A 23604-nucleotide genomic window follows, 5' to 3' on the forward strand; every position below is an offset into this window, starting at 1 on the left:
TCTGCATATCTTAATGAACTCAACTAACTTCAGTTTTACTCACCTCAAAATCAATCTGACCAGGCTCTACAGGGACAAAATAACTAAGTCTGGTTAATCTAACTAATCAGGTACCATACAGTATAATATCTGAGAAACAATAAGGGTCAGACAGGAAGCCCTCAGACCACATGGAATACTCCACAGGTGATGAAATCCTGCATCTCAAATCCCTTCAAATATATGAATGACATATATTAGCTTGACTCTGATAAGCTGGAATCTTCTATGTCTACCTATAACAGTGCTTACCTGGATATACCAGTTCTACGGATAAGAAAAAAGTATACTATATAAAAAGTCAGTCTGACAGAATGATTACCATTGCAAACACCATTTCCATTACACAAAAATAATTCCAACGTGCACAATTTTTTTTTTCTTTTAGTGAGGCAGTTGGGGTTAAGTGACTTGCCCAGGGTCACACAGCTAGTAAGTGTTAAGTGTCTGAGGCCGGATTTGAACTCAGGTACTCCTGACTTCAGGGCCGGTGCTCTATCCACTGCACCATCTAGCTGCTCCACGTCTGGCACCACCTAGCTGCCCCGCAACGTGCACAATTTAAAAAAATCAAACAAGTTAGTATAAAGCTTAAGATATGCTGCAATTGTTAAGAGAAAAGACTTTGTCCAACAGTCATCCATTAACATTTTCTCATGATGAGCAGGACCTTTCACCATCCTTCCAAGGCAATGGCTTTATAAGGACAGCAATGACTTGGTACTTCCCATTATATAACGGCAGGAAAACCTGCTTCTCTTTACCTTTTCTCACAGGAGACACTATCGATATCCATGCTCTGGGACCGTGAGAGAGATTGAGACTGTGTTTCAAGGCTATTAGAAGGTGAGCTGCTGAGGGAACTGACCCCTTCACTGCTCTGGCTTCGATGCGCGACTCCTAAAGAAGACAAATAAAGATGATTCTCCTGGGCAGGCAGTGTTAAAATAACGAGAGAGCTTCACTATCGTGACCCAAACTGCAACAACGAACACATTTCTAGCAAGAATCTCCTGCTGTCATTTTGTGTGGGAGCAAAGAACTAGAACCACAGATGCTCACTGACTGGGGTTGGGAAAGCAAATTGTAGTCCTTGAATGTAATGGTGGAAGGCTGTGCTGTAAGAAATGAAGACAGATGATGAGTACAGAAACCTGGGAAGATGTACGTGAACTGATGCAGGGTAAAGAGGAACCAGAGAAAAACCAGCACATACAGTGCTTACAACCACATAAACACAAAGAACAACTAGAACGATGGGGGAGGGGCCACTGGTGTAGTAACTCTTGTCAGGTTTTTTTTTAGTGTAATCAGTTTTTCACTCTTTCTTTGTTTGTTTTGGTGAGGGGGTTAAGTGACTTGCCCAGGGTCACACAGCTAGTAAGTGCCAAGGGTCTGAGGCTGGATTTGAACCCAGGTCCTCCTGAATCCAGGGCTGTTGCTCTATCCACTGTGCCACCTAGCTGCCCCTAATGTAATCAGTTTTGATGATTTTTTTCTTCCCCTTTATCTTCTTTCTTTAAAAAAAATTCTTTATAATATGTAGTGGCTTTCTGGAAGGGAGAGGGGTAAAGGAGAAATTTTAAGTAATATAAAACCAAAATGCATTAATAGAATTAAAAAAAAATTATTATTCTGTCAACTGAAGTGACATGATTGCAATTGCCCAAGAAAATCCACAGATATAACAATATAACCCTTATGTTTATTTAGTGCCTAAAATCATATTCAGTCACATCAGCATATCACTTATTTTCCCAATACCCTCTCCAAAAAATGGAAGGATTTTAGAGATAAGGAGGTACAAACATGTCAAGGATACCTCTCTCTTGTGGCCCCTTTTCTACTTACTCTGCTAATATTAGTTCTGGTCCTCTCACTTAGATTATCACAAGAACTTTCTGACTGGTTGTCCTGACTCCAGTCTCTCACTAGCCCAGGCCACTCCCGACATTGCTACTCAACAGACTCCACTGTTGGCCCCAACCTATTTTTTGGGCCTCACTGGACACTACCCACACTCACCTGCAGGCTGCTCTTTCCAAAGTTACTAAGCATCTCTGAGCTGCCAAATCCAGGGGCCTTTTACCCATCCTCATTCTTAATGAGCTCTTTGCAGCCTCTGACCCTGTGGATCACTTCCTTGTTCCTGATATTCTCTTCTCTCCAGGTTTTCAGGATTTTGCTCTCTTCCGGTTCTCCTGCTTATCACACCGATCCGTCTCAGTCTCCTTTGCTATACAGCCTCCTAAAGATCATGCCCTCTTCTCAGTTTATACTATGTCACTCAGCAATCTCATCAGCTCCCATGAATTTAATTACCATCTCTATGTTGATTCTCCAATCTACCCGTCCTTCCCCAGTCACTCTGCTGACCTCCAATCTCATATCTCCAACCACCTTTCGGACATCTCAACACTGGATGTCCGGTAGACATGCTATACTCAGTATGCCCAAAACAGAACTCATTCTCTTCCCTCTTAATGCTCACTCCCTGCCCTCACTGCTATTACTGTAGAGGACAACACCACCCGCCCAGCCACCCCCATATCCAAGCTGTTACCAGGACCTGTTGATTTCATCTTTGCAACCTCTCTCAAACATGCCCCTTTCCACCTCCGACGCTTCCCCCACTGTGGTGCAGACCCTTGTCACTTCACCCCTGGACCAATAACCTGCTGGGGGGCTCTGCCTGCGTCACGTCTCTCCCCATTCCAGTCCATCCTTCGTTCAGCTGCCAAAGTGATTTTCCTAAAGGGCAGGTTGGATCCTGTCCGTCCGAACTCAATAAACTCCAGGGGCTCCCTGCTAAACTCCATCTTCTACAGGAAGTCTTCCTTAACCTCTCAATTCCTTTCCTCTGTTAATTATTTCCAATTTATCTTGTATATAGCTTTCTTTGTAGATATTTCCTTGCATGTTATCTCTCAGTTAGATGATAAGCTCCTTGAGGGCTTTTGTATCCCAGGGCTTAGCAGAGTGTCTAGCACACAGTAGGTGCTTAATACACGTTTACTGAATGAATGATCCAGAAAATTTGGCCTTCTCTGTTCTTCACGTACAATATTCCATCTCCCACCTCCCTGTCCTTGTACTGGCCACACCTCCTCCTTCCTTATCTCTGCCTCACAAAGTCCCTCTCTTGGGGGCAGCTAGATGGCACAGTGGTTAAAGCACCGGCCCTGGATTCAGAAGTACCTGAGTTCAAATCCGGCCTCAGACACTTAACACTTTCTAGCTGTGTGACCCTGGGCAAGTCACTTAACCCCAATTGCCCCGCAAAAACAAAAACAAAACAAAAAAAAACCAAACAAACAAAAAACCAAAGTCCCTCTCTTCCCTTAAGATGTTGCTCAAGTATAGTCTCCTGCATGAAGCTATTCCTGATCTTCTCAGCTGCTGGTGCCTCTCATACCAAACTACTTTGCATTAAACTACTTAGTAATAGGGCAGCTAGGTAGCACAGTGGATAGAGCACCGGCCCTGGATTTAGGAGGACCTGAGTTCAAATCCGGCCTCAGACACTTGACACTAGCTGTGTGACCCTGGGCATGTCACTTAACCCCAACTGCCTCACCAATAAAACAAAAAACAAAAAAAACAACAAAAAAATAAACTACTTAGTAAATATTATATATTTGTAAACTTTTTAACTAAATTGTACATATGTTTACATATTTTTTAATTTTTTCTCCATTAGCCACCTGAAAACAGGGCTTCTTTTCGTCTTTGTACTTCTATTCCCTGTACTGAGCACAATGCCTGGCACATAGTAGGTACTTCATAAATACTTGTAGAATGACTGGTAAATATGGTGTCTGCCCTGCCTCCTTCAAGCCAGAGGTGTGCTTTCTTATCTCTGGCTAAGACAATGACTTCCTTTCAGGGTTTGTTTGATCGCCAATGCTGAAGTCACTGCTGCCCATAGTTGCTGTGGTTCTCCTTCCTTCCCTCTGCACCACAGTCCTCAGAATTTCTCCTCTTTCTGGATTTCTGCTCTCTGGGGACAAGGCACACAAATGAAGATCGCAGTTCCAGCAGCCACCCTTCCCTTCTTAATGGGCTCCAGAGGCTCCCTACCACCTCCCCAACCATTCTACAGTCCTCAGTTTGGCATTGACTTCCTTCTGCCATACTTGGCTGGGGAGCCTACTCACAGTTCCTGGAACACAACACTCAGTTTTCCATTTCCATTCCTCACCTCTGCCTCTTAGCTAACCTGGCCTCCTGGTCTTAGCTCAAACGCTTTCTTCCCAAAAGGCCTTTTCTGGGCCCTCTCTCACCCTACCAAACAAGGCTTCTCTTTACATTACTTTCTATCTACTTGGTACATATTTCATATGTATCTCACTATTTACATATCATCTCAGTAGGATGGCTGCGACTTGAGGGCAGACTGGCCTTTGCCTTTCCTTGTATCCCCAACAATTTGTGCAAACCTTGGGACACACAAAATCTTGTTAAATGACTGAATGTCATCCTTGCCCACATCCACCCACTGGTTTAGCAGAGGGAATCCGCCCAATGTCTGAGGAGCCTTCTTTGCTTCATCTCAACATCACAAGGATATTAGTGGTTGGTTATCCTTTTACTAAGGTGGAGGACTATAAGCAGGGAGATTTGCAATAAGGTCAGATTTGGTTGATGGTTGGCTAGTTCTGCTGAACTGTATGTACTTTTTTCATTTTTGTTCTCTGATATAAGGGGCGGCTCTTTGGAAGGGGAAATGAGGTATGTATTAGTAAAAGAAAAGAATGTAAAAATGAAAAATATAAACAAAAATTTTAATTAAAAAATTGTTTTATCTGACAAACTGTTAATTTAAATTATGTGTGTTTTAATGCAAATTACAGTGTCTGAATAGCAGTGTAGCATAATCAAACTTCTTAAACTGAATAATTTCATTAGAGAAAAACCGTATGTTATGGATGGGGGAAAAATGCTACTTTAAAAGAAACAATATGATAAATTTCATTCCTATCAGGTTTTGCTCTTGCTATTTCAGTATTTCCTAAATAAAACTGGGATTTAAGTGAAAATTTAAAAATCAGACCAAAACCCTATTTTGAAGTACAAATGACAGCCAGCCAGCCTTGTTCTATGCTTGTGACAAAATCACATTTTAAAAGGATTGATGAGCACATTGACAAAATACTTCCATGGGGCAGCTAGGTGGTGCAGTGGATAGAGCACCAGCCCTGGATTCAGGAGGACCTGAGTTCAAATCCAGCCTCAGACATTTAACAATTACTAGCTGTGTGACCCTGGGCAAGTCATTTAACCCCGATTGCCCCACCAAAAAAACCCCCAAAAAACCTTCCATAATTATGACTTTTCAAATCTAAGATGTTTTTTACAAATTCTCTCCTTAATTTTAAAAGCTCATTTTTGATAATCCATTATATAATCTGATCAGTGTACATAATCCCTCTACCTATGCATCTCAAAATCCCTCCATAATTTAGGAGACTATGTATGGGTGAAACATTCATCTCCCTTCCTTCAGGGAGCTTGGCCAGGAGCTTCTCTGAATCTAGCTTTAGATGGCTTCTGGGAAATTGACATGTATAACGATTGGAATGACGCCACCTGCTGGAGACTTACTGTAGAAGAGTTCCACCCATGAAGTGAAGGTCTTTGAGGGCAAGACCAGGAGTCTTTTCTTTGGCGTCAGGAAGTGACGCGGCTAGTGGGAGGAGGAAGGAAGAGACTGACTCTCCCTCTGGGGCTCTTTCCTCTGGACTCTGGTGGAGAGCAGAGCTAGAAATGTGCTCTCCCTTTAATAGATAGGAATCTAGGCCTTTCTCTCTCTTTACCAAATTCTTATTCTCCTTAATAAATGCTTAAAAGTCTAACTCTTGCTAAAGCTTATAATTTATTGGCGACCACTCATTGGATATTTTAGACAGTTTAGCTAGAATTTTAGCCCTTAACACATGTCACCTATCATCTGACCCACAATGGGACCGACCAGAACTTCCCATTTACATCCATAGGCTCTGAGCATCCATGGGCAGCTTCATACCCTGAGCAATTATCATAGCGGAACAAAGCTAATAAAATAAATCAGTTCAGATGTGAAGAAAACCCTAAACAAGAGCATCATTAACCCAGGAAACAGAAGATTTATGTACAGATTGTAATGAATTTAAAAGACTCAAAGAGCCTTTACATCATGTAAATATCAAATATCACAGTATTTTCATTTGGCCCATATCATACTCCCATCCTCAAAATCGTTTCTAATTTATATATTCTATGCCTTAGTACACAGAGGTACAACATTATGCTAACAGCTAACCTGCCAACTGTAGTAACCAGATTTCTTCCCTCAAGAGAAACAGTAGGTTCCTAAATATCTTGGGAAAAAATACAACTGAGAAAATACATTAAAATATAGAAAGGCCTCTCCTTACAGTCTAATATATTCACGTGCAACTGGCCAATGATCATATGCAAATGATCTTGGGAAATCCAGATGTTTCTAATGGATAAGCTGGCCTTTCCTGTCTGGCTTGCCATCTTTCCCTTCTCTAGTTCATTAACACAATTTATCATGCATCCTGTCAGGTCAAAAGAGAGGAGCAGAACTTAATTCGGTGGTTTAAAAATCAATTTTATTCCATTTCAATTCAAATTTTCTCATCAGTTTTAATTCCTGATAAGCCAGTTCCCCCCTCAAAGCTAGCCTATTTGGAAATTTTCTCAGTCAAATGAGCTAACCTATGAACAACCTCAATCCTCAAAAACTGCTAAGGAAACTGACCTTATTCCTACCTGTGTGACCTTTGGGCAAGTCTCTCTAGGTTGAGCTACAAAATAAAGGAGTTATACTATAGGATCACAGATTTAGAATGGGAAAGCACTTTAGAAGTCACCTTGTCCAACACCTTCATTTTGCAGATGATGTAATTTAGGGCCAAGGATGTTAAATGATTTCCCCAAATATACAAAGGAAGCAAAGCGGCAGGCCTAGGATTCAAACACAGGAACTCTGAATCTAAATTCAGACCCTGTTCATTGTTTAGTCATTTTTCCAGTTGTGTCTGACTCTTCCTGACCCCATGTGGAATTTTCTTGGCAAAGATACTGCAGTGCTTTACTATTTCCTTCTCCAGCTCATTTTTACACATGAGGAAACTGAGGCAAACAGAGGTAAAGTGACTTGCCCAAGAACATACAGCTAGTGTCTGTGGCCAGATTTGAACCCAGGAAGATGAGTCTTCCTGACTCCACTCTATTTACTGGACCACCTAGCTGCCCCAACTTCAGGCTTAGATGAACTCCGTGATCCGATCAGTAGTAAGGCAATGATTATAGAAAGGGACCAGAGATAGATTAGAGATCCATCAATCTCTCGACACTGGTAGCACCTGGTGTATCTGTGTGTAGATGGGGGGTGGGGGGGAGGGAAGAGGAGGAGAGAAGGGGTGTTGGGAGGGAGAGAGGGGGAGGGAGGGAAGAGGGAGAGAGGGAAGGAGGGAGAGGGAGAATATCAAATTACCTAGCTCCAAAAGGAAAACAAGGATGTGACTAACTGTGTGTCACTTCAGGAAATGGATTAACCACCTCCTCTGCTGTTAAAATGAGTGGGTTGGACAAGACGGTCTCTCAGGTCCCTTCTAGCTTTAATGCTGCAGGATTCTAATCACATTCAAACAGGGATGAAAATGACTTGCTGTTCTCGCCACAAATTAAAGTGTCTTACTCATTCCTGAGTTGTTCGATCCATCCTTAAGTCAGTATGACATTGTGAGTACTCGTCTTCTAAATTGTCCACTCATCTGGGTGGGGGAGGGGGAATAGAACCCTTTTCTGCCTGTGCTGATTAACAGCTCTGTCATGTGCCATGATACCTTCCTCCATCTCATCTACGCACCTTGTATTTCTCTACTCTTGCCCAATAGAAAACAAGCTCCCTATGAAGGCAGGGACTATGTCTGCTTATGTGACATTCACGTAAATTTAATACAAGCTCACGGGCTGACACAGAGTCCACAAAAGTTGCCTAAGGCCTGTGTGGCCTTTCCCAAGTCACTTAACTTCCCAGGCCTTGCTTTCATCACCCTCCTGGCTTGGGTACCCTGGCTACAAAGGCACCTTCACTGTGCGCCGCCTTTTCAGCCTTCTTTTGTATGGTCGTTACTTTCTCCCAGAAGAATGTGAACTCTTTGAAGGCAGGAACTATCATTTTGCTTGTATTCATGTCGCTAGGGCTTAATATAGTGTCTAGTACACAGTAAGTGCTTAATAAATAATGCTCACTGCCTTGCCTTGCTGGCATCTTGAGGGCCCTTCCAGTTAAGTCCTTGCTATTGAAAAATCCAGCATGGATGTGTGTCACAGTCAAGACTTAAACATGTCAGCCTAACTCTAAGAAAGGCTTTTTATTCACCAGGTCATATGCCTTTCAACTTAAAACTCCTAGAAAGGCCTTGAGGTAAAATATAAAATATAAAAAGGAGAGGAAGGGGTTATCATATATTAAAAGGATATCTCAATATCATATCATTGAAAATCAGGGCAGCTGGGTGGCTCAGTGGATAAAGCACCAGCCCTGGATTCAGGAGGACCTGAGTTCAAATCCAGACTCAGATACTTGACACTTACCAGCTGTATGACCCTGGGCAAGTCACTTAACCCTCAATGAACTGTCAAAAAAAAAAAAAGAAAGAAAGAAAAGAAAAGAAAAGAAAAGAAAAAAGAAAACTATCTCATTGGATCCTCACAATAACTTGCAGGATGGGGGAGGGGAGTGTGTTATTCCCATTTTTAAGGAAAACTTTGAGGAAACTGAGGAGGAGGTTTCAGTGATGTGCCCAGGGTTACGCAGCTACTGAGAGTCTGAGGGCACATTTGCACTCAGATGCTGCTAGGTGATAGTGAATAGAGTGGATAGAGGCCTGGAGTCCCACCCTGCCAGGGTTGCTGTGATGATCAAAGGGGGGAAGAGCTACAAAGAGCTTAGCACAGTCATGGCCCATAGCAGGCATCAGGGCCGAGATGAAGTCTCCCTTCCTCCAGGCCCAATACTCTCTTTCCACTGCCCCACCCCAGCAGCCTCCAACTCCAATTTACTGTGGATACCAGAGAGGCCAAAAGCTCCTTGAGAGCAGGGCCTGTTTTTTGCCCTTCTCTGAATTCCCTGGAGGAGCTTAGCCCAAGGCTTGGCATCCAGTAGGTGCTTGATAAATGCTGGCTGACTCGACATAACTCACTGACAAGAACCAGGAGGAAAGGAGATGTCTCAAGGCCTTTTCCTGTGTAAGCATTCACTAAAAGCCTAGAAGGCCCTGAACGAGAGCAGGTGTGCATCCAAGACCCCCAAGCCTGACTGTGAGCAAATCCCTGGGGATACACACAGAAAGGGAAGACAACCTTTCCCCAGGGGCTTCCACTCTGACGGGGAAGGGTTCAGCTAGAGGGCCAATGGCGAGGTCCCATGGTCCTTAGGGGGCAGCGGCCAAGCAGATGTTAAAGCCTCTTCTTTCGTGTCACTTCCTGTTATTGACAAAGCCAAGATGAGAGCTCCCTGTTCTGGGTCCTCTGGAGCTGTAGCGCCTGCAAGGGCAGTTGCCAGGAGCAATGGGTAGACTGACCTCCACAGAGGCGATGTCCCAGGATGATGAGTGAGGGCACAGGGCTGAAAGCACTGCGCTCCCAGGACTCTGGGCTTAGGAACCTGGGCTGTCACAGTGGGGGCATGTTCCACAGACCTGGTCCATGCTGCCTCCCAGGCTCCCTCACCCAGGCTGCATTGCCGCCCTGTGGGTGGTGGCAGCAGGATCACAACTGGTAGCATGGCTGGTCCCTTTTTCACAGGAGCTGCATTACCACATAAAGGCTGGGAGGGCTATGGCAGAAGCTAGACCAGTGTTCTGGGAGATGAGACACACCTATCTGACTGCTGGAAGGAACTGGTCAAAAAAGAATAGTTTGCAACTTGCATTTTTTTGGTTTTTATGTACTTAATCATCAAAAGAAAATTATGTTGCAGCAAAGACAACTTTTTCATGTCATGGACAGTATGGTAGAACTATGGATCCCTTTGCAAAATGTTTTTAAATTTAAAAAAAGTTTTTAAATAATTCATAAAGATGCTAAATTTGTTAGAAATTAGTAAAAATAAGGATAATTTTCCTTCTAAGTTGACACCATGAAATCTAATCCAGACCATTCTTTCACCTCCTCCAACCAGTTAAGAGGCCCTAAAAGATACATGAAACTATGACATTACATATATATACAGTAGTAACAAAACCTGCCCTGTTCGTGTCCCCTTCTGAACTTTGTTTCCTTCTCTGTATACTTTAATGTTTTATGGATGCTCTTTTTTTTTTAAAACACCTATCATTAGCTACTCAGACTTCTCTCCTCCGTCATGGCAGCAGCCCTCCCTTCTGTGTCTAATGTTATCATCCCCTAACTGTACAGACTCTGAAAGGTTTGCTCCAGACTCAAGTAAGAAGGAGCAGAACAGGGGGCAGCTAGGTGGAGCAGTAGATAAAGCCCCAGCCCTGGATTCAGGAGGACCTGAGTTCAAATCTGGCCTCAGACACTAGACACTAGCTGTGTGACCCTGGGCAAGTCACTTAACCCTCATTGCCCTGCCCCACCCCCCAATTTAAAAAAAGAAGAAGAAGAAGAAGGAGGAGCAGAACCAGGATTCAACCCTAGGTCTTTTTTGCCTCCAAGTCCAATGCTGATTACACACTAACATGCTTCTCAAGTTCCCCCGAATATATATTAAAAAGTTCAAGACAGTAATTCTGCAATTAAATTGTGTGGTAGAGTCTAAGTACTAGAGGAGTTGAAGAAACCAGGAAACACTATAGCCTAGAGCTGGGCACTGAAAGATGGTTTGGAGTTGGATACCTTGGGGGGGGGGGGATTTCAGGAGAAAAACATGAAGACTAAAGGGGAAATCAAGTGAAAAAAATGAGAAAAGCAGAGTGATATTTGCTAGAAAAATTAGGTAAACCAGGTGCAGATGATAGTGGGTCAAGTCTATTAAGCAGGATAATTGGGACTTAATATGAAAGGGGAAGGGGGAGAAAGGTGTTAGAGAAGTGACCTGATAATCTCATGTCCCGTAGAAGAATAAAAGTACATTGTATGCAGAGACTACCTACTGATAGATGTGTATTCTCCAGTTGACTTGCCTATAACAGGTATTCAAAATTTGTTATAATAACTGAAAACACCAAAGTAGTGTTATGGGAGGCATCCATGTCCAGCTGACAGTTATGCAAAATGTGCCAGAATGGGGACAACAGCATCTCAGGCTCTTCCTGACTATATTCTAGATGGCAGATAACTGGGCAGCTCAAAGAATTCTTCTTTCATTCACATTATCCCCAGAGGATCCTCCTCATACATATTAGGTGGGGTGCAATCAACTTCTTTGGTGCCACTCCCCCCCCCCATCAGATGGGCTAGTATAACCAAAAACAGGGAAAGTAGCAACTGTTGGAGAGGGGATGGGAGAGGAGGCATATTTATCATTAAGAGCTATGAAGTGGCCTGGCCATTCTGAAAAGCAATTTGTAACTATGCCCCAAAAGTTAGTAAATTGCTGCTACCCTCTGACCCAGTGGTACTACCAGTAGGCTTATATATTTCCACAGAGAGATTAAAGAAAGAGGAAATACTTTGAGAAATGACAAAAGAGATGATTACAGACAAACCTGGAAAGACCTATATGAACTGATGCAAAGTAAAGTGAACAGAACCAGGACCAGAAAGAGAGAATTCAAACACCAAGGAATCAGTCAGGATCAAACAAGACTTTGGAACTAACACTATCATAGAAAGGTTACTTATTATAGAAAATATCTCAAATGGCAAAAGACTGTGGCTTATAACCAAGAAGAATGTATGCTACAAAACTAAGTATTATCCTCTACAAGGGGATACTATATACTATAAGGGAATAATGACCTTCAACATACAGAGGATTTTGAAATACTTTTAAAAACATTATTTTATTTTCTGCCCAATTACATGAGAAAAAATTTAGCATTCTTTAAAAAAAATTTTCAGTTTCAAATTCTCTCTCTCCCTCTCTTAAATCCCCCCCTCAATGAGAAGGTAAGCAACTTGATACAGGTTATATACATGCAGTCATGCAAAACATTTGTGTTAGCAGTCATTTAAGAAAACATAAAGACAATTTCTTTATACTTGACCTGCATTCAGAATCTATCTGGTTTTTCTCTGGAGGTAGATGGCATTTTTCATCGTAAGTCTTTCAGAACTGTCCTGGATCACCATATTGCTGAGTCATTCTACAATATTGCTATTATTCCATATAATGTTCTCTTGGTTCTGCTCATTTCACTTGGTATCAGTTCTTGTAAGTCTTTCAAGGTTTTTTCTGAAACCATCCTGCTCATCATTTGTTATAGCACAATACTATTCCATCATAATCATATGTAACAATTTGTTAAGATATTCCCCAACTGATGGTCATCCCTTCAAATTCCAATTCTATACCACCACTAAAAGAGCTGCTATAATTTTTTTTTTTTTACATATTGGTCCTTTTCTGAGCCACCTAGCTGTCCCTAATTTAGTTCTTAAACAGAATTTAGTAACATTTTTCTACCCTGTCCATTCTCAAAAGTGTTTTGCTTCTGACCTGCCATAATCCACCCTCCCTTCCATTAGCTGCCCCACTTCCCTTTTCTGTCAACCCCTTCCCCATCTACTTTCCTGTAGGCTAAGATAGATTTGTATACCCAACTGAATGTGTATATTATACCCTCTTTGAGCCAATTTTGCTGAAAGGTTCATGTGCTCCCCTCCCTCCTTCCCCCTTTCCCCCCCACTATAAAATGCTGATTTTTTAAAATGTAGGAACTGCTAACCCTTGTGTTGTCCTAACTATGCTCCATGATACCTGAATTGCTTCTTTTTGGCTGCTTGCAACGCTTTCTCCTTGACCTAGGAACTCTGGGATTTGGCTATAACATTTCTGGGAGTTTTCCTTTTGGGATCTCTTTCAGGAGGCGATTGGTAGATTCTCTCAGTTTCTATTTTACCCTCTGCTTCTAGAGTATCAGCAGTTTTTCCTTGATAATTTCTTGAAAGATGATGTCTATGCTTTTTTTTTAAATCATGACTTTTAGGCACTCCTTTAATTCTTAAATTCTCTCTCCTGGATCTGTTTTTCCAATGAGATATTTCACATTTTTCCCCACTTTTTTTCATTCTTTTGATTTTTGTTGTTTCTTGATGTCTCATAAAGTCATTAGCTTCCACTTGCCCAATTTCAACTTTTAGGGAATTATTCTTTAGTGAGTATTTATACCTCCTTTCCCATTTGGTTAATTCTATTTTTTAAGGAGTCCTTTTCTTCAATGAATTCCTGTGCCTTTTTTCCATTTGGCCAATTCTGTTTTTCAAGGCATTCTTTGCTTCACTGGATTTTTGTGCCTTTTGTACCATTTGGTCTATCCTGTTTTTTTTAATGTGCTATTTTCTTCAGTAATTTTTTGTGTGCCTCCTTTACCAAGCTGTTGGCTCTTTTTTGTTTTTCTAGGATCACTCTCATTTCTCTTCCCAATTTTTCCTCTACCTCTCTTACCTGATTTTAAAAATCCTTAGGTTTCCACTCACAACCTAGATAAAGTAGAATTGTTTGCCATGACTACTCATGTAGAATTTATGTTGAATTGTTTGAGTTCTTAGGGTGGGGGTGGGAGGGGAAAGTTGGAACACAAAGTTTTAAAAATTGGTGTCAAAATTTGTTGTTACATGTAATTTGGAAAATAAAACTCTTTTTTAAAAAATCCTTTTTAGGCTCTTCCATGGCCTAAGACCAATTCATATTATTATTATTTTTTTTGGTTTTTGTTTTGTTTTGCGGGGCAATGGGGGTTAAGTGACTTGCCTAGGGTCACACAGCTAGTAAGTGTCAAGTGTCTGAAGCCGGATTTGAATTCAGGTACTCCTGAATCCAACTGGTGCTTTATCCATTGCGCCACCTAGCTGCCCCCATATTATTCTTGAAGGCTCTGGATAAAGCAGTTTTGACTTTTATCTTCTGAATTTGTGTTTTCATCTTCCCTTTACTCACAGTAACTTTCTATAGTCAGGATCTCTTTCTGCTATTTGCTCATTCCTAGCGTATTTCTTGACTTTCAACTCTATGCTAAAGTGGGACTCTGATTCTGGAGTGGAGGAGGCACCATCCCAAGCTTTGGGGGTTTTGTGCAGTAGTGATTTTCAGAGATAATTCTGAGGAAGTTTTTGGTTCTTCCAAGGTGGTATGATCTTGGGAGAGGTATGTTTACTACTCTCCTGTCCTATGCTCTGTTAACAACCATAAGCACTCTGGAACTGGGACCAGGGTCCTAGCTCCACTGCAACCACAAGCTCTGGTGTACTAGTCCTCCTCCTTGCCTTAAGACTAAGACCCAGGACTGTGCCCCAGATAAAAATATGGGCAATGGAACAGAATCCTGCCCCCAGTGCCAGCAAAGGGACCCTTATAATCTCCTTTAGACCAGTTGTCTGACCCCCTTTACCTTGTGTAGGCTGAAAGTTCCAGAAACTACCACTGCCACTGACTGACTTGCCCTTAAGGACTACTGCTGGTTTCCTGGGGCACAGCCTGCTCTGGACTGTGCTCCCTCTCACCCTGGTGCAATGGACCTTTCCTACTGACTTCTAAGTTGTCTTAAGATGCAAAATGGTTTCATTCCATCCTTTTGTGGGTTCTGGAACTCCAGAATGTTTTGAAGCATTATATAAAGTTGTTTGGAGGGATCTGGGGGAGAGCCCAGGCAAGTCCGACCACCTTGGTTCCACCCCTTTGGGTTTTTGGGTTTTTTTTGCAGGGCAATGGGGGTTAAGTGACTTGCCCAGGGTCACACAGCTAGTAAGTGTCAAGTGTCTGAGGCCTGATTTGAACTCAGATACTCCTGAATCCAGGGCTGGTGCTTTATCCACTGTGCCACCTAGCTGCCCCCACCCCCTTGATTTTTGAAAAATTCTTGATAAAAAGATGAGGGCTGAGTAGATATTCTGAAATGGATGCTTATGACTCATGGAAAGAGACTCACTGAAGCATTTTTTAAATGCAAAGAAAAGAACAGAAAGAAGGAAACACAGATAAATAGGCAAGGATACCTTAGAAAATTACATAGTAAGATAATTACATATTTAAAAGAAAATACAAGCTGTATGTAACAGATTCACATTTTATATATAATCTATTTCTGTTTGTGGAAAAATTTTTATTTTATGTTTATGATCAGAATTAAAATTAAAATGAAGTTTTAAAACTTAAATATGAATGAACTAAACAACCTGATAAAAGAGAAGATAGAATGTTTTTTTTTTAAAAAGCCAACAATTTCTTGCATATGAAAAACAAGTACAAAAAATAAGGACACTGAAAGAAACAGAAAGGTAAAGATTCAAAAAGAAAAAGAGGCTGGAACAAAATTTACTAGGCATCAAGAGAAAGCAAAAGAGCAAGGGGTACAATCATCCTATCAAAGTAAAGATAGTGGCCAGACCAGACACAGTCACTTCTCTCCCAGCCCCATTCTTTACTCTCTGGACTTTATACAATAGCCTTAGCGGCACTCTGACCCTGGAGAACTCTATATCCAGGTATCCCCTCTCCTCTGATTACTCAGTGTCTGCCTGGACATTCCATTTGAGGAGATGTTCAGGGCAGCCATGCCTCATTCTCTGCTAGCTCCACTTCTGGCCCAGAAATTTTATACTTCTAACCCAGCTACCGCTTCACCTTGTGGTCCTGTCCTTGGGTTTTTGCCCCAAACTTTCATTTCAGAAAGTATTCATTCTGGTCATGTTTACTTCTCTTCCAGATACCCTAGTAGACCAAACTTTTATGCCTCACCTCTCAGGATATCTCCCATCACCAACTTTTCAGCTCTGTGACCCTAGGGCTGGTCACCAAATTTATCTACCTCAGTCTCCTTATCTCTAAGATGGGGATAATAATGATACCTACTTCTCAGAGTTATTGTGAAGATAAAATAAGTTGTTTTTTAAAGAGCTTTGAAAATCCTCAGAGTGCTACATAAATGCTAGCTGTTATTAGTAAATGTTTTGTTTTCTGCATTTGTGGCTTTTATATGTGCTCAGTTTTTGTAAAAGGACCACATAAAGTTTTATGTATAATTTATATATAATTGCTAATTCTGACTGGTTTTACCTACCATGTCCCCCTTTTTTCTCCCCTTTTAAAATATTTGTTATAAGGGATGGTTATGAGGGCGACGGGCATAGAAATGCAAATAGTAAAAATAAAAAGCATTAAAAGAGCTATAAAGCACAAATTATTATAAAAATTGAGAAAGAAAATACTACTAAGTGCCTTTTATTACTCAAACTTTTTCTTAATACCTAAACTAGGAAATAACAAAGAATGACAACAGGCCAATGTTATTAGTAATTATTGTTTCAAAAATGTTAGATAAAATCCAAACAGAAAAACTACAGCATATTAAAAAATTATCAGCTTGGATTTATGCCAGGGATAACAGTTATACAAAAAACAAGATTCAAAAGCATATGATTATAACAACAGCTGCAGGAAAAATACTGACACAGCATAACATCTATTTATGCTAAAAACTTTACAAGACATTGGCAAAGAACTTTTTTTAAATAGGAAAAAAGTATTTGTCTAAAACTTTTAAAAAAACATTAAATGGAATGAAGAAACAATACAGACTTTCCCAGTTAGTAGAAGAATAAAGTAAGTATGCCTCTTTTCCTCCCTAATATTTGACATAATTATAAAATGCTAAGAATAGAAGAATAAAAACAATACATAAAGAGACAAAAGCATCCCTATTTGTTGACAATATGGTGGTTTACAGGGGAAACTATAGAGAATTAATAGAAAAACTGAGATGGTTAATAGCTTCAAGGAAATCTACAGGTTCTAAAATAAACCTACAAAAATCAAGAATATTTCTATATAGCAATAACAAAAATCAACAGAAAATAACTGAAAAGGACATCTTATTCAAAATAACAAAAATACATAAAACACATGGGCCAACCTATTATAGCACAACCAAGATCCATAAAGAAATAACTAAAAAACTTTAAGACGAATGGGGGACAGCTAGGTGGCACAGTAGATAAAGCACTGGCCCTGAATTCATGAGGACCTGAGTTCAAATCTGGCCTTAGACACTTGACACTTACTAGGTGTGACCCTGGGCAAATCACAACCCTCACTGCCCTGCCAAAAAAAAGAAAGAAAGAAAAGAAAAAGGAAAAGAAAACAAATAAAGAATGAAGAAAAACCATTGGTAGCTGTGGAGAAAATGGAATGGAAAGGGAAGTGACTAAGCAGGGAGAGAAATAGCACAGGCACGAGATGTTGAAGGTTAGAAATGAGCTGCTTTTTCTATGTGTGTTGAAAGGAGACATATAAAAGAGATGCTCTGACTTAAAACAGAGACCGAGAACTGAGCATTACTTCAAGGTTACAAATCTGGGTGACTGGAAGGATAGTGATAGTCTAAATGGAAGCTAGGATGAACCTAAGGTTGTGAAGAGCTCTGAGCACCAAATGATTTTCTATTTGATCCTAGAAGCAATAGAGAGCCCCTGGAGTTTATTGAGTTGAAGTGTGATACAGTCGAGCTTAAGCTTCAGGAAAACATTTTAACAGCTGAATGAAGTATGGACTGGAATAGGGAGAGAGTGGAAGCAGACAGACCCACCAGGAGGCTACTGCAAAAGTCCAGGTGATGAGGGTCGACACCAGGGAGGGGGCAGTGTCAGAGAAGAGGAGGAAAATTTAAGAGATGTTGCAAAGATGAAATCAACAGGCTTTACACCAGTTTGTAGGAATACACGATGACTCCTCGGGTGTGAGCCTGGGGGAGTGGGGAGACGGCGTTGTCCTCTAACAGCAGTACAAAGTATCAAAGTAGACTTCATAAATAAAAGATGGGAGAAGGCATGTAGAGACAGCAGTTGCTCTGAAAAGCACCCGGAAGCTTTCAGAAGACTCCAGAAGTCAGCAGTGTTGTGAGGCAGTCCATTGGGACAGGCATTGCTTTCAGGAATGAGACGATAACCTCATTGCACTCTGGCCTGGTCAGACCTCAAGAGGAGGAACGTATTCAATTCTGGGCACTGCAGTTTAAGTATATTAATAAGCTGGAAAGTAAGGAGGAGTGCAAGCAGTATGGTAAAGGGTCTGGCCTAGGTCTGTGCCCCATGGGAACTGGCTGAAAGACCTGGGCATGTTTATCCTAGAAAAAGAAGCCTCAGGGTGGACACAACAGCTGTCTTCACATATGTGAAGGGCTGTCACATGAAGCAGGGCTCAGACTCATTCTGTTTGGCCCCAGAGAGCAGAACCTGGAGTAAGAGGGGGAAGATACAAAGCTTAAAACTTAGGCTCAATATCAGGAAAAAGTTCCTAACAATGAGAGTCATGGTAACTTGGAGAGGATCTCCAAAGCAGAGACTGGATGGCTACAGAATCATTATCAACAGCATTATTATAAATACGATAGGGGGCAGCTAGGTGGCGCAGTGGATAAAGCCTTGGATTCAGGAGGACCTGAGTTCAAATCCGGCCTCAGACACTTGACACTTGCTAGCTGTGTGACCCTGGGCAAGTCACTTAGCCCCCACTGCCCTGCAAAAACAAACAAACAAATACAATAGCTCACATTTACATAGTGCTATTTACCCCCAAAGAGGAAATGGAGGCACACAGGTTAAAAGCCATTTGTGCCCTTGCTAGTAAATGTCTGAATCAGAATTTCAACCCGGGTTGGGTCTCCACTTCCAGGGCTCTGTGTACTGTGCTACCCAGTTGCCCTACTTGTCAGGCATGTAATACTATGGTTCCCTTCTGCATGAGCTGGAGATGATGCTAATTTAGGTTTCTTCCAATTCTCAAATTCTGTGATTCTGTGATGTATTAATGTCATTTCACAGACATTTTGTCCCTTCATCTCCAACTTTTAAAAACTCTTTCAAGACTGAATTCAGTTGCTTTTATAATATTTAAATGTTTTTATGTTTTGGGGTTTTTTTTTTTGGTGAGGCGATTGGGGTTAAGTGACTTGCCCAGGGCCACATAGCTAGTAAGTGTCAAGTATCTGAGGCCAGATTGGAACTCAGGTCCTCCTGACTTCAGGGCTGGTGCTCTATCCATCTACTGTGCCACCTAGCTGTCCCTTTTATGTTCTTTTTGAGTTCCAAATTCTCTCTCTCTCTCCAACACATTAAGCAATGATACCATCATACATGCGAAGTCCTGGAAAAGACATTTCCATATTAAAAATGTTGCACACACACAAAAAGCAAGAAAATTTTTTTTTAATTTTAAAAAAGTTGTTTCAATCTATACTCAGAGTTCATCAGTTCTTACAGTATTTCTCATGAGTCCTTTGGAATTATTTTAGATTATATTGATCAGAGTAGCCAAGTCTTTCACAAGTGATCAGTTACACTACTGATGATACTGTGTATAACTTGGACGTCTTCCCAGGTTTTTCTGAAACCATCCTCTTCATTTCCTACAGCACAACAATATTTCCTCACATTCATATATTATAACTTGTTCGGTGATCCCCAAATTGATGGACATTTCCTCAATTTCCAATTCTTTGCCACTACGAAAAGAGCTGCTATAAATATTTTTATAGAACTAAGTTTCCCTTTTCTTTGATCACTTTGGGAAACAGATCTAGAAGTGGAGAGTGGGCAGCTTTATAGCCCTTTGGGGCAATAGTTCCAAACTGTTCTCTGGAATGGTTGAACGAGTTCACAACTCCAGTCAATGTCCCTATTTTCCCGCCTCCCCTCCAGCATGCCATTTCTATTTTCTGTCATGTTAACCAATCTGGCACCTCAGAGATGTTTTAATTTACATTTTTCTAATCGTTAGTGATTGAATGTTTTTTCACATGACTATTGATAGTTTTGATTGCTTCTTCTGAAAACTACCTGTTCATATCCTTTGACCACTTATCAATTAGGGAAAAGCTTTTATTTTTATAAATTTAACTCAATCCCTTTGAGTTAAGTTTGAGAAATGACACCTTTATCAGAGGAAGTTGCTATAACCCCCTAACTCCTAGTTTCTTCCCTTCCTTCTAGTTTTGGTTGTATTGTGCTTCTGAAAAACAAAACAAACCTTTCTAATTTTCACGTAATCAAAATGAACTATTTTACCTCCTATGGGTTTAGCAAACCTTGGAATACTATGGTCATTTACTTCTACATATTCTAAGTTTAATCTATTCCACTGATTCATCATTCTACTTCTTATCCAGCACCAAAATGTTTGATAATTACCTCTTTACAATATAGTTTGAAATCTAATACTGCTGGGTCACCTTCCTTCACTTCCCCCACCCCCACCCCACTAATTTCCTTCATATTCTTAAGCATTTGTTCTTCCAGATGAATTGTTCTTTTTTTAGTTCTATGAAATAATTCTTTGGTAGTTTGTTTTGCATGACACTGAATAAGTAAATTAATTTGTATTACATTGGCTAAGTCTACCCACGAGCAATTAACATGTCTCCCCCTGTTTAGATCTGTCTTTGTGTGAAGCATTTCATCATCATTTTCATATAGTTCCTAGGTGTTCACATAGTTCTAAATTCGTAGTTAGAATACCAAGGACTTTATACAGCCTGAAGTTATTTTAAATGTTATTTCTCTTCCTAATTCTTCCTACTGGGTTTTGATGGTAATATTCAGAAATGCTGATTTATGCAGGTCTGTGATATCCTGCAACTTTGTTAAACTTGTTCATTATATCAACTAGCTTAGTATCATTTCAACTAGGTTGGGTATTTTGGGGTTTTTTAAAGCAAACTCTCTAGGATTTTCTAAGTATATACCATTATATCATCTTCTAAGAAAGATAGTTTTATTTCCTTCTTGCCTATTCTTATTCCTTCAATTTCTTTTTCTTCTATAGCTAGCATTTCTAGTACAAAACTGTACAGTGGTAACAATGGTGATCTTTAGGAAGGCTTTAAGTCTGTAACCGTTACAGATAATGCTTATTCCTGGTTTTAAAGAGATACCAGTGCATAAAGCACCGGCCCTGGATTCAGGAGGACCTGAGTTCAAATCCAGCCTCAGACACTTGACACTTACTAACTGTGTGACCCTGGGCAAGTCACTTAACTCTCATGGGGAGGGGGAGAGAGCTTTTTCTGAATCTATTATAATCATATGATTTTTGTTTTTATAATTATGTTTATAGTTTTTATAATATTGAACCCATCCTGAATCTTTGATATAAATTGCAAATAGTCAAAGTATGTGATCTTTCCAATAAATTGCTGCAATCTCCTTACTGCTATTTTATTTAAAAATTTTTCATCAATTTCATTGGTCTATAGTTTTGTTTTTGCTCTCCCTGGTGTAAGTATCAAAACCATATTTGTGTCATAGAAAGAATTTAGTAGGATACAGCCTTTTCCTTTTTAAAAATGGTTTACAAAGCATTGTTGTTCTTTAAAAATTTTGGCAAAATTCACTTTTAAATCCATCTGATCCTGGGGATTTTTTCTTAGGGAACTTGTTCAATTTCTTTTTCTAAAATAGGGGTATGTATTCTGTTCCCTCTTCTGCTAATCTGGGTAGTTTATATTTTTGAACATATTCATCCATTTCATTTAGATTGTCAGTTTTATTGGCACACAACTGGGCAAAATAGCACTTAACAATTACTTTAATTTCATTTTCAATACTGGTACATTTATCCCTTTTGGTTTTGATACTGGTGATTTGGTTTTCTTTTCTTTAATCAAATTACCCACTGATTCATCTATTATTATCTTCCCTCCCATAAAACCAGCTCCTTGTTTTATGTATTGGCTCAACAGGTGTTTTGGTTTTTTTTAAACTTTCAATCATATTAATCTGTCCCTTGATTGTCAGGACTTCTATTTTGGTGTTTAATTTGAAATTGTAAATTTGTTCCTTTTCTAGTTTTTTTGGTTGCATGGCTAATTCAATTCATCTGCTCTCTTTTAGATACAAATTTCCCCCGGTCACTGCCCTGGCAGCATCCAACAAATTCTGGTATGTTGTCTCACTGTTATCTTTAAAGATTTGTTCTTTGACCTACTTATTCTTGAGAATTTACATTTGTGAAGTTTTATACACTAATACGTGGTTAAGAAAAAGGTATGGGGGCAGCTAGGTGGCACAGTGGACAGAGCACAGGATTTGGAATCAGGAGGACTCATCTTCCTGAGTTCAAATCCATCATCAGACACCAGTTTTGTGACCCTAGGCATGTCACTTCACCCTGTTTGCCTCAGTTTCCTCATCTGTAAAATGAACTGGAGAAGGAAATGGCAAACCACTCCAGTGTCTTTGCCAAGAAAACCCCAAGTGGGGTCTTGAAGAGTTGGACACAACTGAAATGACTCAACAACAACAAAAGTGGTGTGATCTGGGGTGAGGTATGGTCACTATTCTCCTGGTCTGTACTCTGGTTCTTTTTTCCTTTTCTTTTTGTGAGGTAAATGAGGTTAAGTGACTTGTCCCAGGTCACACAGCTAATAAGTATCAAGCGTCTGAGGCCAAATTTGAATTCAGGTTATCCTCCAGGGATGTTGCTCTACCCACTGCACCATCTAGCTGACCCTTTTTTCTTTTTCCTGTGCTCTGCTTCTTACCCAGGTAGGGCCCCCCCCCCCCAACCACAACCCTTCTCCCTGAAACTGCAACCTAGAAGTATTGCCCCTGCTCCTTTGCACCCATAAACACTCCTCCCTGCCCTGGGCTTCCTCAAAATGGGTGTCATCAGAGTGCTGAACTGTGTTCCCAGTATGCCTTTGTCCTCATGCCAAAGACCTCTCCTTTTAATCTCCTAAATTGTTCTAGGTTGGGAAAATGTCTCACCTTGACTTTTTGTTGGTTATGTTACTTTAAAATTTGACTTGATAGGGGCAGCTAGGTGGCACAATGGATAGAGCACTGGCCCTGGATTCAGGAGGACCTGAGTTCAAATTCGGTCTCATACACTTAACACTTACTAGCTATGTGACCCTGGGCAAGTCACTTAACCCTAATTGCCTCACCAAAAAAAAAAAAAAAGAAAAAAAAAAAAGAAAAGAAATCGACATCACACATTAAAGTTATTTAGAGGAGAATGTTGGGAGAGTTTGGCTAGAATGTTCCCTTTCGTCTACTCTCTTGGCTCCATCCCTAGATCAGATGTTACCTGATTTACAACTCTTTATTTACTCATCACCCCAAGGGGAAGTTTTTGCTCCTTCCTCAAATTTCCCCAACACACTTTTGATTTCTCCTTTCTACTTCACCACACTCTAAATTACACCTATTAATGTGCTGTATCCTCCAACAGAATACAAGTTTCTTGAGAGTAAGAGGTATGTTATTTTTCCTCTTTGTATCTCCAGCACCTAGCACACAGTAGCTGCTCAGAGTCTTTTTTGATTTCTGAATTTATTCACCTTTGCACCCTTCTAAACTAACAGTAATAAGCCTTGCACGAATTAAGATTTACACAGAGGTGGAGGTGGGAAGGGAAAAAGACTTTATTTT

General features: G+C 40.5%; 1 protein-coding gene across 4 annotated transcripts in view; it reads right to left on the reverse strand.

The window, feature by feature from the left end:
• The window catches only part of UBE4B (ubiquitination factor E4B), a 125555-nt gene that overhangs the window by 74383 nt on the left and 27568 nt on the right, over window positions 1–23604 (reverse strand). For all 4 annotated transcript variants that reach the window (XM_043992123.1, XM_043992125.1, XM_043992124.1 and 1 more), the window contains exon 3: window positions 804–939. In XM_043992123.1, coding sequence (XP_043848058.1) covers window positions 804–939 — 136 coding nt within the window. The remainder of the gene's footprint in view (window positions 1–803; window positions 940–23604) is intronic.

The sequence above is a fragment of the Dromiciops gliroides genome, chromosome 3 (genome assembly GCF_019393635.1).
Source record: "Dromiciops gliroides isolate mDroGli1 chromosome 3, mDroGli1.pri, whole genome shotgun sequence".
NCBI classification, from domain to species: domain Eukaryota; kingdom Metazoa; phylum Chordata; class Mammalia; order Microbiotheria; family Microbiotheriidae; genus Dromiciops; species Dromiciops gliroides.